This window comes from Elephantulus edwardii, unplaced genomic scaffold (genome assembly GCF_000299155.1).
Source record: "Elephantulus edwardii isolate Elephantulus edwardi_28Jun2011 unplaced genomic scaffold, EleEdw1.0 scaffold00157, whole genome shotgun sequence".
NCBI classification, from domain to species: Eukaryota; Metazoa; Chordata; class Mammalia; order Macroscelidea; family Macroscelididae; genus Elephantulus; species Elephantulus edwardii.
This window is the reverse complement of record NW_006399907.1, coordinates 7,143,113-7,160,197: the sequence shown is the minus strand read 5'-3', so window position 1 is coordinate 7,160,197 and position 17,085 is coordinate 7,143,113. Positions and strand designations below refer to the sequence as shown.

General features: G+C 38.0%; 1 protein-coding gene across 1 annotated transcript in view; it reads left to right on the top strand.

Annotated features, from left to right (window-relative positions):
- Positions 1-17,085, top strand: part of IPO8 (importin 8) — a 107,377-nt gene that overhangs the window by 29,695 nt on the left and 60,597 nt on the right. The window contains exons 3-5 of the mRNA XM_006895076.1: positions 5,708-5,864; positions 9,334-9,492; positions 12,585-12,741. Coding sequence (XP_006895138.1) covers positions 5,708-5,864; positions 9,334-9,492; positions 12,585-12,741 — 473 coding nt within the window. The remainder of the gene's footprint in view (positions 1-5,707; positions 5,865-9,333; positions 9,493-12,584; positions 12,742-17,085) is intronic.

Genomic DNA, 17,085 nt, shown 5'->3' with positions numbered 1-17,085 from the left:
TAGAGCAGGGTTTAGGGCTGTTGTACATAGGGTTGCTATGAGTCGCAAACGACTCGACGGCACATAACAACAACAACAACTATACACTTGCCTGTTCTGGATATTTCGTTTAAGTAATTATGAAATGTTTATCATTTTTTAATCTGATATATTCCAGTAACATAGTAACGTTCTCAAGACTCATCAGTATCATATGTAGCATATATCAGAAATTTATTTTTCTTTATGCTTGAATAATATTGTAGGTGTATGTTTATGTCACATTAAAAAAATCCTTCATTTATTGATTCCTTGATTTGTTTGTACATTTGGGCTATTATGACTAGTGTTACCATGAGCATAGGTGTACAAGTGTCACATCCTTGCTTTCACGTATTTTGGGTATATATCTGATAGTAGAATTCCCGGAGTTTAGTTAGTTTTGATAAAGACACTAAGCAGCATTTGAAAGTGGATTTTTTTCATAACTTATGTACATTTTATATCTGTATGCTGCAAGATAGCTTATCTTGGTGACTGGATTATTGCCTCTTTTTTTAAGGACAATTTTCTTAGTAATTTTATAACTTATAGAATCTGAGATATTATTGGTGCTGTTGAGTAAAACTCATAGCAGTTCTTTGACAGGAGATCTGAGTCCTGTCCTGTCCTGTACTATCCTCACAGTCACTGACACACTTGTGCCCATTGCTGTAGTCACTATTTCAGTCCATATTGTTGATGATCTTTCATTGACTCTACCTTTCCAAGCATGATGTCGCTTTCTAAAGAATAGTCGTCCCTCCTGTCTGTTTTTCAGCTGAAAGTTAGACCTTGTAGGTGATTTTGTTTCTGATTTGAAGTATGACTAAAGGATATTAGGGTGTTAAGAGTTTATTGTCCAAATTAGCTTTCCTATCCATTAATTTACTTGATCATAAGGATGGGTGGAAATATGTAAATAGGGTATCTTAGCCTATCCAGAAGGGGAATGGTTCGTCTCACCATTAAATTGAGCGGATCAAATAGCAGAATTAGAGGGGATTTCCCCACCAGTAAAGAAGAAGCAAGAGAAAGGTAGTGTGTCCTTCAGAGTTAGAAATTCTTGTGCCAACCCGACCAGGGCCTATGTGGAGCAGCAACCATAAGAACCACAATAGAGAACCATAGAGCAATATGAGACAGAGAACTAGAGACCAGACATGTGATGGGACCTTGGCATTGCTGCCCTACAGAAGCAGAGCTAAGAGCTTTTGTCCATGTTTGTTAGATAACTGGAGGTGAGGGAGGAGCCATAATGGGCAGATCTGAGAGCTTTGTAACACCTAAAACCGCAAGGCTCAAGACTGAGCTGTCCTGACTATGATTAGCTACTAACCTGGATTATAATCAGTGTAGTCTGCGAGCTGTTGCATCAGAGTTTGGACTCACTAAAGCAGATTGGTGTTGGGATTAGTATAAAGAGGTGTGGGAGCATGGAGAACATGTTCATGGAAATCAATTTTGTTATTGTTGATGGGGATGCCTCCCCTTTGTGAAGTTCGTAAAGTTCAGATACGGCTGTCCTTATACTGCCCTTGCTGTTTTTATAGCTGTGATTTTGCAAGGTTCTACTAGTCTCTATTGGACTAATAAACTTGACCATTTTTATATTTGTGAGTTTTGTTTCATATTTTAAATTTTAATTATAAGGCAGTATGTTATAACATTTGTCCTTTGAACCTTTATATCCAAATTTATACATTGACAGTGTTATAGACTGTCACTATTTGTTTCCAGGTTTTTTCATTACCCTTAGTAGAAACTGAGTGACCCTTGACCAATAACTCCTCCTGTTGTCTATCAACCTGTGGAAACTATTTTCCTATCAATATATTGGCTTATATAAGTGGGATCATATAATACCCGTCCTTGTATGTATAGTTTATGCCTCTCAACATAATGCTTTCAGGGTTCATCCATCTAATAGTGTGTGTCAGAACTTTTCTTATGGCTGAATAATATTCCATTGGACATATGTGGCACATTTTGTTGATCCTTTCATCTATTTCTGGGCACTTGACTTGATTTCTAGCTTTTGCCTGTTGTCATTAATGCTGTGATGAGCACTGATGTACAAGAATCCTTTCGCATCCTTGCTTTAGAAGTGTGTATATATTTTAGCAAATTCATTTCAAACTTAAGATGCTTGTGATGTTGAATGGGTTTGATTTTCTAGGAAAGTTTAATAATTAGATTCATATGCTATAGTGTTTTATTTCTATAGCTCTGACAAGCCATTCAGTAACTAGATGGCTAAAGGGGGATTTTGGATTATTGATGTTATTCCTATTATCTTTTGTGCTTTTCTTTATTATCTTTAATTTGCTGTATTTGAGTTGATTCTGGCTCTTAGTGACCATGTAGGACAGAATAGTACAGAGCTATAGAATTTCTAAGACTGGAAATATCTTTCTTCTGTGGCAGACTGATGGGTTTGAAGTGCCAACCTTTCATTTAGCTGGAGCACTTAGCCACCATGCCTGCAGAGATCTGTTTCATGTTCAAGAGAATCCATAATTATCTCTGAAAGTACTTACTATTACCTTTTAAATAACTGCATTAAGTTCAATTTTATTTTAACTAATTGTAGATTTACTTCTTATATACAAATTAGTCAGTGTCCCTTAGTAAGAATATTTTTTGTTTATAAAAATAAACAAACAAACAAACAAACCACCTCAAGCTTATTGCCACTGAGTTAGAACCAACTCTTCCTCAAGTTTTCAGAGGCTTCAAGTTGCACAGGAGACTGACCATCTTTTTCCCACAGTGCAGCCAGTGGGTGCAAAACTCTTGCCTTTGGGATGCTCGCACAACTTCCTACAGAGAGGCCCCCAGAGCTCTCTATTAAATTGTTGTTTATTGTTGTCTAGTCAAGCATGACTCATAGTGACCCTATGAACCAAAGGCCTGAAGCCTTTCTATAATTAACATTTCTCCAAGTTCATAGAGTTTCCAGAGGCATGTGGTTTAGGAAGTGGATACCACTCCTGCTTCCAGACCTGTCTTAAACTGGGAGCTCCACCAAACACTGTCACGATGGACAGTCATTATGGCATTTGACCCCCAATGGCACAAGGTTCAGCATCACAACAAACCCAGATTGCGGCAGTGCAGCAAATTGACAGAGGAGTTCTGTACAACTTAGAAGAATTTTCCTCCAAAATAAAGTTAATACTAGACCATATATATATATATGAAACAAAGTCCTGAAGCCTTTCTATAACTATCGTTGTTTCTCCAAGTTCATAGTTTTGAGAGGCATGTGGTTTAGAAAGTGGGTGCCATTCCTGCTTCCAAACTTGAAAACAATTACTAAACTTAATAATTTAATGAATTAATTTATGATTTTACTGTGCATTTTTTTGTGTTTGAAGATTGCTTTTCTTTATTTACAAAACTAGTTCTGGAGGGATTTAAATAAATACATTTGTATTGGATATAGTTGATTTTTCGTTTTGCAAAGGTTAATATCTGACATTTATTCAGAACTGCTAATAGGTTAGCTGATATTATTAGAACATTTATTACTTTTTAAAAACAGTCTACACGTTTTTAATGATTATGTTCTGTGGCAATCACCGCTATATGAAATTGAATAAAAACACAGATAAAAGATTGGATTTGGTCTAAATCACCTATGTGACATAAATTAAAAGTAAAAGAAAATAAAAAGCCCACATTAACATATTAAAATTTCCAGATAACTTTTATTTTGGTCCAAACAAATTTAAACTTTAGATGGAGTCATCTTTTTCAGATCTCTGTAGAACCAAAAGTAATTAAGCTTTTTAGATGTCAAATTCATAATTTAATTGAATTTTTGTTGTAATATAATTATAACCAGTGTTAAACTTGTTGGTTTGTCTGTTGTCTGTTTCACCAAGCAATTTAATTTCATGATAAAGAAGGGATTGAAATTGGGCAAAAAAGGGAAAGTAGAATACTTGAGATAAGAAAGTTATGTTGTTATGTGGGCCATATCTTTCTATCTTCATACATTGAGACATGACATTATATGTAAAGTTATTTGCATAAATTCTTTATTTACCTGAGTAGTTAGGAAGCTTCGTATTCCCTTTGAAAAACTGTGTATTAGTATATTAGCTTATTTCTTTTAGAAGCCTTTTGTCAAAAGTTAAATATGAGATTGGTTAACAAGAATAGAATGAAATAATTGTTTGATATATTTTGATGCATCAGAGAGCTGAACAGTGACTAGGGATGATAGAATAAGAGTTGATGCTTTGGTGTTGGAGAGGAGTATTGCATATACCATGGACTGCTAGGAGAACAAACACGTTTGTCCTGGAGAGGGGGAAGCCAGGATGGTCCTTGGAGGCAAGGTTTCTGAAGCTCTGTCTGACATACTTTGGACTTGTTGCAAGGCAGATCAGTCCTTGGAGAGGGACGTTATGCTTGGTAGGGTAGAGGGACAGCGCAGGAGAGGAAGACCCTGGATGAGATGGATTGATTGCGTCACTGGGATAATGGGGATGGCTGTGTTGGAGACAGTAAGGCAAGGAATAGAGCAGGATTTAGAGCTGTTGTACATATGATCGCTTACACATCAACAGCAACAACATATTTTGATTGAAATGAACAGATACAAAGTATCCTGAGACTTTCTGAAAAGGCTGGTGTTTTTCTTATATTAACAAGTGTTAAATATGTGAAAAAAGGTTAAGTGGAGAATTCTGAAGCTTTAAAAAGCGTATCTTTATATAGATTTTTCAAAATGACAGTACCAAGTAGATAGGTGAAAAAAAATAAATAAAAAAGAAATATACATGAAGACAAGTTTACCTTGTTGTTCTTAGGTGCCATAGAGTTGAGTGAGACCCATAGCAACCCGGTGAACAACAGAGCTGAACTCTGTCCTATCCTGTGCCATTCTCACCCTTCCTGACACACTAGAGCCCCTAGCGGCAGTCACCATGTCAATCCACTTGGTTGAAGGTCTTCCTCTCCTTCGCCATTCCTCCACCTTTCATTATTTTTCCTCATTTTGACTGACTTCTAATGCGGGCTCTACTGCTAGTACTATAACTGTTCCCATTCCTCTACTGCTCAGAGGGTTTTCAGAAGCCCATTATTTAAGAAGTGGATGGCCAATCCTATTTCTTAGTCTATCTTAATCTGGGAGCTATATATTAAAACCTGTCCATTGTGGGTAAGTAACCCTTGTGGCATTTGACACACGGCAGATCTTTCAATATCACAGAAACCCATAAGTTATCTCAGTACAACAAACTGAGTACAATACAGACAAGTACTGTACTAATTACAGCAATGTGATTACAATATAATTACAACAAAGTGACAGTTTAGTTTGTACCTCTAATAGCAGATCTTAAAGCAAATTGAGTAGAGTCTCATTTAGGTCTTACATTTAGGCTACCAAAAAATGCACTTGATTTCCAAATCATTATACTGTCATTTAAACACTGGAGCTTGATAATGATAGTGAAATGCTTAGTGCTTAGACACTCAACTAGTGGAAGAAAAACCTTTATTTGCCTTTCCCTTTACTAGCTTGTCAATTTATAATTGTAACATTTTCTACTCTTTGCTATGTTTCATGTTTGGGTTTGAAGGACTTAGCTTTTCATGCTCCTTAAAGCTGAATTAGAGCACCCTTTTAGTATAGCTATAATAGTGTTATTTTTTTCCCCTCTTAACTTAGCTGCCATTTACCTGAAGAACATGGTGACACAGTACTGGCCAGACCGAGAACCTCCACCTGGAGAAGCAATATTTCCATTCAACATTCATGAAAATGATCGCCAGCAGATACGTGATAACATTGTGGAAGGAATAATTCAGTCTCCAGATTTGGTGAGGTATGCATTGTACAATGTGATCAGTAAGCGGCACAAACTATTCACGAGGTTGGGGTTTTAGAGAACGAATCATCAGCTTCTAAATTATTGTGTTTTTAATGAAGTAAGAAAAATATACTCAAATTATACTCTTTATTTTGTCTTTACACTTGTAATTCTTTGCCTCAGAATATTTTGGATGAGAGTTTTTTTGTTTGTTTTTTCTAACATGGAGAGATCAGTTTCTGGGAATTCCAACTTACTGCTTTTTTAAAACCCCTTACCTGTACTATTATTTATTTATTTATTAGTAAGTGGAGAAGACAGGATAGAGAACATATAAACTAGACGAATTACCTGTAATTTCTCAATTTCATCAATATGTAGGGTAGCACTGTGCAGTAGAATTTTCTGCAGAGATGTGGGAATATTTTTTATTTCACATTGTCCAATACTTAGCTACTAATAGGCTAAGGAGCTCTGGTGGCTTATTCTTAGGTACTCTATTGCTTGTGTCATACAACTTCTAAACACTAGGTAAGGAGTTGCATTGCCAACTCAAGACACCTGGTTCAAATCCACCAGCTGCTCACAGGAGAAAGATGGGCATTCTCCTCCGATATAGTTTACTGCCTCTGAAAATCCATTGGAAGGTCAGCTATGAGTTAGTTCTGACTCCATAGTACATAACAGAACACACAGGCTAAATTAAATATTTTTACTTAAATACTTAATTATGGCTAGTACAACTAAGGACTAAATGCTTATTTAATTTTGACTAGTTTGAAGTATGCATATGTGCCTAGTGGTGTCTTCTTGGATAGCACAACTGTAGAGCCATGAAAATGTTGGAATCCTCAAATAGAAATACATTCTTTTATAGGTAAAATGAATGTGGGAGAATGAAATTGCTTAATGTTAGAAATTAGATATAGCTTCAACCTGAGTGTTTAGTAAACTTATGACATAAACAATAGAAAATAAATGTGAGGAATGTGCTAATAGGAGAGTTGAACTATCATTGAATTCCTTCTTAGGCATTTACTCTGCTAGGTAAGAAGAGAAAAGAGATTTACTGGTTAAAAAAAATTGTCTTGATTTTCAGTGGTTGCCCAAATGCCAGTGGTGGCACTGACACCCCTCTAGGACACTCTTGGCTAACTCTTATAAAAAGAAATCCTTCAATTTCCAGCTCTCTTTGAATCTTCCAATGGTTATACACAATATTCCATTAAACAATGATTTACAGTTTGTAGTTTGCGCTTCCTTTTCTGTTTATCTTTTGCTTGCTTAAAATGAGAAGGGATTGGAAGAGAGTGTTGCAAACCAGATGCAGAAAGAAAGCAGGGACACAAGGAAATGAGTTCTGAAAAGGAGGGAAGGCTAAGGCAGAGGGAGGTCCTCTCACAGCATAGCACTGTGAAAAAGGACCCTTTCTTAGTCTCCCTATAGTTTTTACTTAGTTTCAGCCAATCATCCTAAAAAAGTTCAGTCTCTGGAGACTGTATTTTCCTATTACTTAAGTGTTGCCAATATAACATGGGTAAGCTTAATCTTTAAGACCAAAGCTCAGACATGGCATCCCCTCGGGTGGGAGGCTGGGTGGAAATGTCTGTTTGCAGGGGGCATCCAGTATCTCCTCCAGAGAGCTGGGTGTAATTCTCTTTTTGCAGAGGTTGCACAGTCCTGTCTGGACTCTGATCTCAGCTGTGGCCCTCCTGTCACTATGTTGGGGAAACCACAGGAGAGAATCTGAAGATATATTTTTAATGAAACAGTTTTTATTTTACTGTACACAAGTATGACCTGTTGGTTTAAGTAAAAAATCGCTAGTGAGTTTTATCTTTTTCATGAGAATATATTGTTGTTCTTAAACCCTTTTATTTCCTCTCTTATATTTTAATATTTAATTATAATACTCTTAGAGAAATATTATCTTTACTATAATCAGAGTTTAAGAGGATTGCAAATAAAATTGAAGAAATCTGGTAACATAATAAAAAAGCTTTCTTTTGTTTATTATTTTTAAAATTTTTAAATTAATATTTTAATGGGAGTTTACAGAAAACTTGAATTTCCACTCATTCATTGTTGCACATTTTCTTCCCTACTCGCCCCGTTAGCTTTTATTTTTTAAAAAGATTCTTTCATTGTTGCACAGTTTCCTCCATCTCCTCACCACCAATCCAATTTACTATGCCCTTCTTATTCTGTCTTTTGTTTATTTTAGTAGTTTCAGTGAGTCTAGCTATTGACTGTTCCGTAGAACCTACTTATTTTGGGATGAGGAGGGCACTGCTAAATACTAATTTGTCCATATTCACATTCCAGCCATTTTTAAGTGAGTATATAAGGGCTTAGAGATGGTGCAGCTGGAGTGCTCTTTGGAGGTAGGAATGATGAGGCTTTGCCTCACTTACTTTGGGCATGTTGCTAGGCAGGGATAGTCCTTGGAGAAGGACATGATTCTGGGAAGGGTGGAGGGTCGGCAAACTAAAGGAAGACCCTCAACCAGGTGGATTGACATAGTGACTGCCATAAAAGGCTCTTGTATGTCAAGCAGTGTGAGGATGGCACAAGATAGAACAGCGTATCTTTTGTTCATAGGGTTGCTATGTGTTGTACTGGACTCAACAGCACCTAAGAACAATAACAACAACAACATATAAGGACATATTTGATGATAATATTGACAATTGTAAAGATAGATTGCCTTTCTTTCATTTCAGTCCTGTTTAGAATTGAGATCCTTTGAGGATATGATTATTGAGCTAAATGTTAGAAAAGCACATCTTTTTATCACATAATTTTATAATTTTATTACAAGAACATTTTATTGTTCTATCTTGTGTTCCTATTGTTTTTCTTCTTATTTATTTGAAATAGCTCTTTGCTTTCCTTTTCAGGAATTACCTAAAAAAAAAAAATACTTATTTCTTATACTCAGTGTAACAGTATCTCAGACAGTTTTTCTAGGTATACTGGGGTGACTGTTAGCAGATAATGAGATTGGTACGAGGCTTTGGTCCATGCCTAGTCATGTGGGCCTCTGTTTTATTTAACTTTTAATATTTGTAGGCCAGAATTATTTAGTTGAAGTTATACAATATTTTATTTGTCTCCCACCATTTTTAATAGGAAAACCAGAAAATAATCTAGGAAATTTTGTGGAGCTAAAGTAGTTTCATTACCTTATGTTTTTTTAAGTTTATGAATTTAATTTTAAATGCATTTTAAAAAAGATGTGTTTAGGGTAAGACAGAATGAAAGTTTTATGCTTTTTGCAAGATCATCCATTCTTTATTTTAAAACACTGAGTTGAAACATTGAGTTTTTTTCTTTAGAGGAGCTGTTTTGTTTTTCCCTCCTTGACATATAGCTATATATGTGGGTAGAGAAGTTGGAGTATTTATATATAAACTGTTAGAATCATATATAGATATCTGTCTAACTGTTTACATTTTTTTGTGACTGTTCTCACTCCGCCCAGAGTTCAGCTAACAATGTGTCTTCGTGCCATCATTAAATATGATTTTCCTGGTCATTGGCCATCAGTGGTTGACAAGATAGACTATTACTTGCAATCACAGAGCAGTGGAAGCTGGCTTGGCAGTTTATTATGTCTGTATCAACTGGTGAAAACATATGAGTAAGTTGATTTTTGTTGACTCGTTTTATGTTAAATTGCATACACGTGTCTATGCTCTAGTTATTTTGTATACTTAGATTATTTTAGGAAATGGCTTAATAGTTAATAATACTTGCACAGTTAAACAAACTTATTATAGTTATTAGTCAGAGAACTTTAAATATGCTAAGGTGCATTATTAGTAATAGCACTACATTATGTAGAGTTGTTTGATAGTTTCAGAAGCCATTTATTAGCAGTTTTCATTGGAACTATCTGATTGGAGGTTCTTTAATAGATATTCACCTTGAACACATTTCAAAGTAATTCAGATATTTTCCTCTTGGCAAAATAGAAAGTGCTGAAGGTGTTTGCTAACTAAAACAAACTACAAACCTATTGCCATCAATTGATATCAACTCATAACAACACTATGGGAAAGAGTAGAAGTGTCCCAGAGGATTTCCAAGGTTGTAATCTTGATTGAGCTCTTTACGGGTGTAGTCTGTAGGGAGTTGTGCTGTTAACACAAAGGCAGAATCTCTCTGGTAGTTCAGATCTACCAGCCTTTCTGTGGGAGAAAGATGGACACTTCCCTGTACTTTTTTTAAAAAAAAACCTAATCTTAATGAATGTTTACAGAGACTTTGGATTTCCATTCATTCATTGTTGCATTTTTCTCCCTGCCCACCCCTCCATCCCAGATTGCTCTTCTCTTTGAAAAATAAAAGAAAAATTCTTTCATTGTTGTACAATCTCCACTCCCTCCCACCCCACCACTGTGCAGCCTTCATTCTGGAATCTTGTCATGACCATAATACCCAACATAATACCCAATCATATATCACTTTTAAACAGTTCTCTCCCTCATCTGTTTCAATGCAGTATACATCATTTATTCAGTCTTTCTCAGTCTCACCCCAACCCTGATGTCAGTCCTGTTTTACAACAGTGGCACTATGCAGTACTTGTTCTTTTGTGACTGAGGTATGTTTCTACAGCCTCTGAAAACCTGCTGGAGGTTCATCTGGGCTAACAACAACTCCACAACAGTGAATTAATCTTGATTGAAGTACTACATCTTTTTCTGAGGAGCCTCTGGTTCAAATTGCTGACCTTTTGGTTGGCAACTGAGCACCTGACCACTATACCACCATTCCTCTTGTTATTTTGCTAGTAACGTTTTTCCCTATATATAGCTATTTGACATGTAATAATGTTGTTTTCTGGTTTTTAAGAGAATTGCTTATACGAAGCTTATACTTGAACCAAGAAGCATTCCTCAGAACAGAGCAAGGAAACACTGCATGGTTCAAAAGCAGGAAAGGAGTGCATTCTGGAATGCACCCTGTCCCCATACCTTTTCAATCTGTATGCAGAACAGATAGTTTGGGAAGCAGGGCTTTATGAGGAAGAGTGTGGAATCAAAATTGGAGGAAGACTTATTAACAGCTTACAGTATGCCGATGACACAACCTTGCTTGCTGTAACTGAGGAAGACTTGAAGCACTTCCTGCGAAAGGCCAAGGACTCTGGTCTTTATTATGGATTGAAGCTCAACATCAAGAAAACAATAAAAGCTCAACATCAATAAAAGATTCTCAACACTGGGCCAATTGACAGCACCATAATAGATGGAGAAGAGATTGAGGTTGTTAGCAATTACAGCTTCTTCATATCCACAGTCAACATCAGCAGTCAGGAAATCAAAAGATTAATTACATTGGGGAAATCTGCTGTCATGAACCTCTCCAGAGTGCTGAAGAGCAGCGATGTCAGTCTAGAGACAAAGGTGTGCCTAATCCAGGCCATGCTCTTTCTCAATTACTTGTTATGCTTCAGAGAGTTGGACAATGACTAAAGATGACAGAAAAAGAATAGATGCCTTTGAGTTGTGGTCCTGGAGAATAGTCTTGAAAATAGCATGCACTGCCAAGAAAACAAATCTGTCTGTCTTGGAGAGGGTGAAACCAAGTCTCTCCTTGGAAACTAGGATTTTGAACCTCTGCCACATTTACTTTGGGCACGTGTCCTGGAGAGATCGGTCCTTGGAGAAGGACATCACACTTGGAAGGGTGGATGGACAGCGCAGGAGAGGAAGACCCCAGATGAGATAGATTGATACAGTGACTGGGGTAATGGGGGTTGGTGTGTCAGAATTGTGAGCTTATTTTAGGACAGGGAAGGGTTCAGAGCTGCTGTAGGGTTGCTGTGCATCACAGTCGACTCAACCAATAACATTCTTTTTTTTTTAACCAATAACATTCTATGACAGGTTTGGAAGGAGGAGTGGCATCCACTTCCTAAACAGCATTCTGTTGATAAATTTGATAAATGTTGGTAGTTATAGAGGGGCTTCAGGCCTTCTGTTCATAGGGTCACTATGAGTCATGCTCGACTCAAAGATAATCAACAACATAACAACAGAAGTATTTCTGCTTGTACCTGCGACATACTGTGGTGGTCTTTTTTGAAATGGATTAATTCATACTGTATTTTCAGAAGAGTATTTTAGATTTATAACAGAGTAATCTGAGAGCACCTAAGTTTGTAAACTATTTTAACTTCTCAATTTAGGATAGTGTAAGAAGTTGTTCTTCCTCTATTATATGTTTATAATAAGAGTGTTTGTTTATTTGAATTAATGGATTAGACTTGAGGTAGGATGGGAACTAATTTAAATACTAGAAGAATGTATTTAGGAAAGCAGCAAAACAGTCTTCAGTTCTTTAAGAATGATTTTTAATTTTTGAAAAAAAATTTTGTTGTCTGCCTGCCTAATATAGCGGGAGCTCTTGTGTGGTAAGGAGTTAATGCTGTCAACTTAAAGGTATGTGGTTCAAATCCACCAGCTGCACTTTGGGAGAAAGATGGCCAGTCTTCTCCCATGCAGTTTACTGCCTCTGAAAACCTACTGGATGGTCAGTTATGAGTCATTTCAGATGCTACAAAACACAATAACAACATCCTAAAATAGCGATTGCTCTTTCAAAGATTCCTCTAACTTTATTCTGATAATCCTCATTAAAAAATTAAGTGTTATATAGTTTTATTGTTTATAACTGTTTTGGGGAGAAAGTATTATTTTCTTTTTTTTGCTTTTATTCATCTAGATATAAGAAAGCAGAAGAAAGGGAACCCCTTATAGCAGCAATGCAAATATTTCTGCCTCGTATTCAGCAGCAAATCATCCACCTCCTTCCTGATTCATCCCATTATTCTGTATTATTACAGAAACAGATCCTGAAAATCTTTTATGCACTTGTTCAGGTAAGTTTCTATAGCAGAAACTATAGTGAGAAACTATAGCAGAAATGTGGACTTTGTATTTTTGCCTGACTTGTGCAAAGTGCTGAATAAATATTGACTATTGTATATTCTGTAGAGCTCTTCATCTCTGACTTCATTCTTTACCATTAATAACTTTGTGTTTTACATGCCATCCATACTGACATCCTTTCAGCTTCTTGAACAGGCCCTTTTTAACTTCTGAGCTTTTACACGTACCACCTGGGAAATCCTTCCTCTTTATGCCTAGACTCATTTGTACTCATTCTCCAAGTCTAAGATTGCATCACTTCTTCTGGGAACTTGCCCCTTTCTTTCTAGAATGGATTAGGTGCCCCTTCTGTATGTTTATGCTGCTGTCTGAAGAGAGTAAGGTAACATCTCATGGTTTAAAATCAACAAAAGTGTGTATCAAGAATATATCCTTTCTCCATATCTATTCAGTTTGTATGCTGAATAGATCATTTGAAAAGCTGGACTCTATGAAGAAAAATGTGGTGTCAGGATAGGAAGTAGACTTATCAAAAACTCACATTATGAAGATGGTACAAACTTGATTGCTGAAAGTGAGGAGAATTTTAAATACTTAATGCAGAAGATCAGACTATAGCCTTCAATATGGATTACATTTCAACATAAGTGAACAAAAATTCTCACGACTTGGTCAGTTACCAACATCATGATAGATGGAGAAAAGATTGAAATTGTCAGTGACTTCATCCTACTTGGATTCATAATCAACACCATTTTTACCAGCTGTCAAGAAATCAAAGGATGTATTGCTTTGTGTAAGTCTATTGTCTGAGATCTTTCTAAAGTACTGAGGAGTAATGATGTCAGTTTGAAGGTTAAGGTGTGCCTGATTCAGGTCATGATCTTTTCACCCACCTGTTATGCCTCTGAGATCTGGACAATGAATAAGGATGATGGAAGAAAAGCTGTTGGGTTGTGGTGTTGGAGAAGGATACTGAATATCCCATAGACAGCCAAAATTACAAGCAGATATGTCTTGGTGAAAGTGTGCAGCAGCCAGAGTGCTCCTTAGAGGCAAGGATGGTGCAGCTTCATCTTGTATCCTCTGGACATGTTGCTAGAAGTAAGTATTCCTTGGAAGGGGACATCATGCTAGGGAAGGTGGAAGATCAAAGAAAGACACAGACCCTTAATGAAATGGATTGACTTAGTGACTGCAGCAATTGGTTCAAGTATATCAGAGATGTTGAGGATGCAGCATATAAATCAGGGTTCAGATCTATTGTTCATAGGGTCACTATGAGTTGTAGTTGACTTTATGGCACATAACAACAAAAACAAATCTATACTTGTCACATTGTGGTGTTGTGGGTCTGTTGCTAAAATTTGGCTTCCCCAAGACCAGTGTCATTACTCTGATCCAGCTATCTTGGCACTGTCTGCCCTGCAAACAGGTTGACCCACCTATCTCATCAATACTTGCATGAGCCATTTCTTCCTCATGCAAGTAGAATGTGTTAGTCTATCCACAAAGGGATTGGCTGGTCTTGGCATTGAGTGAGCAGATTCAACAGCAGGAAGTGGGTATCTCACCACCAGGGGAGATCAGCATGGGAGCAGCAGTGTGATTTGTTGACTTTGCACAAATTTGTTGGAGGATGAGAAGTTGCCTCGACTGAGAGATTTTATACTGTGGACTGAGATAGGAATAAGATGTAATATACACTCTTGGTGAAGATATTTACTAAGTCTGAGAAATAGTAGTCAGAACTGAGAAGCACAGTAATACTGGTCGGATGTGGGACTGCTGCTAGTTTATTTGGATGTACCTTCCCTGAGGCTGCTCTTCCACAGATCCCAGTCCAGAGGCCTTCACCTAAGTGTGCTGGAGGACAGAGGGATTATATAGTTATTGTATATTGCAGCCAACTTGCATAACCTGTTAATGCTGTCTTGGCTAAGGGACTATACGATTATTGATTGTATACTGGTGCTTTTTGCTACTCATAGTATCTTAACTTCCCTAATAAACCTTAGGGAGCTCTGGTGGCCTACTGGTAAGAAGCTGTGCTGTAATTCCAAAGGCATGCTGTTCAAATCCACCAAATACTTCATGGGAGGATGGGCAGCCTCCTCCTGTACAATTGGCTGCTTCTGAAAACCCACTGGAATTGTAGCTGTCAGTTCCAACTTGATGGCAAAACAACAGTAAACCTCTCAGTTGTGAATGTGGTTCTGTGTGGTGCAGTGACTTTTGGTCACAGTTACTAGGATGATTGGTGTTGGAATTGGTAAAAGTGTTTGTAGCTGCGTCAGAGACCATGTTGGACCTTGTAGGTGTTAGTTTTGTACTGTGGATGTTGAAGGCAGTTTCCTCTTGTAGAGTTAGTTGGTAGAGGTTGAAGTCGGCTGTCTCTATTCTGCTACTGTTCTAATTATGCACACCATATTATAATTCCATTTTATAGGAACACATTTACATTTGTTCTTTCTCAGCTAAAGTATAACCTTCCATAGGACAGATTATGTCTGTGTGTTATGCTCTTAGCATATAACGTATTTTTGGAATGCGTGTATGCAGAGGCACTATCCATCATCTCCTGCAGCTAACAATGAAGCGAATACATACCTCTAATACCAAAACGGACCTCTGATACTATGTCGCAGTATAGGGAAAGGTAATGGAAATAGAAAGTTTCATGAGTAGCAGTATTTTGTTGAATCAGGTAAAGAATTTTATACAAATGATTATCTCCTGCTGAATAATTGAGACCTTACTGCACTGATATTTTTTAAAGGATTCTTTTTAAAATTAGCTGTGAGAAACAAGTCAAAGATTTCATAAATTTATAGAGTAAAAATCCCTCTTGTCCATATTATGCCTGAAATCACTGAAAAATCCTACTTCTTTCTAGCTTCTGTGATATTTGATGCTGCTTCCCCTAGATTTAAAAAATTTAATTTGTATATATATTTAAGCTTAGTTTTATTTAATTTTTTTAGGCACTAAAACTTTTATTAAGCCACCTTCCTACTCTTAACACATCATAAGCCAAATTAACCTCTTTTAATACAGGGATGTGATAGGAACCAACATGTATGATAGACCTGTACTGGCTTCTATGTTTTCTTGGCCCCTTTCAGTGAGTTGCTCATCACCAAGCTAGGGTGGCCTATAGCACAGCCAGGGTTGACCAGCCTGCCCTTGGCCAGCAGGATGATGCAGCCCCTATTCTTCAGCTGGTACCAGGGCTTTATGGTCACCTTCTCCACAGCATTCTGGTTGAGCCACTTGATGTCAATCTCTGAGCCAAAATGTCCAGTGCTACTCTTGATGGCATCATTCCGCGTCTTCTCTTAAGTTCGGGCTGAGGATGATAGCAACACAGCCTATGGTGGTGACAAAGATGTTGCCCTCCTTACAGGCTTCATCCAAGGTAGTTATTTCATAGCCCTCCATGGTGGCCCACAGTGTGTTGATGGGGGTCAATCTCAGTGGTGATGACTTGCGCCCCGAAACCTCTCAGGGCGTGAGCACAGCCCTTGCCCACGTCACCATAGCCTGCCACCCTGCCCGCCGTCATGTCTGTGGCCCTCTTGATGTCATCGATGAGTGACTCCTGGCAGCCATAGAGGTGGGCAGACCTACTCTTGAGGACAGAGTTGTTGACATTGATGGTAAGCACCGTCAAAATCCCATTGGCCATTATCTTCTATACGCTGTGGAGTCCAGTCTTGGTCTCTTCTGAGCTACTTCAGATATCTGACAGGAGCTGTGAGTATTTGGTGTGAATAAGGTTAGTGAGGTCTCCATTATTGTCCAGAATTGTGTTGAGGGGTCCGTCCTTGAAGTACAGAGTCTGCTCGATGCACCACAGACACTCCGCATCCATTTTGTCTTTCCTGGTGTATACTGGAATGCCAGCCATGACAGTGGCAGCTGCTGCATGGTCCTGTATGGATAACATACTGCAGCCAGACCACTGTACCTCAGCACCCAGTGCAATGAGAGTCTCCGTGAGAACTGCCGTCGCCTTGATCATGTGCAGGCACCCAGCGAAGCGGGCACTTATCAGAGGCTTGGAGGTCAGGCATCCAGCGTTGTGGGCGCTCATCAGAGGCTTGGAGGCCGGGCATCCAGTGATGCGGGCGCTCATCAGAGGCTTGGAGGCCGGGCATCCAGTGATGCGGGCGCTCATCAGAGGCTTGGAGGCCGGGCATCCAGCGATGCGGGCGCTCATCAGAGGCTTGGAGGCCAGTTATCAAGCATTGTGGGCGCTCATCAGAGGCTTGGAGGCCAAACACATCTCTTGTATTGCATCGTGCCTAGCATCTCATTCACTGCAGTACCCA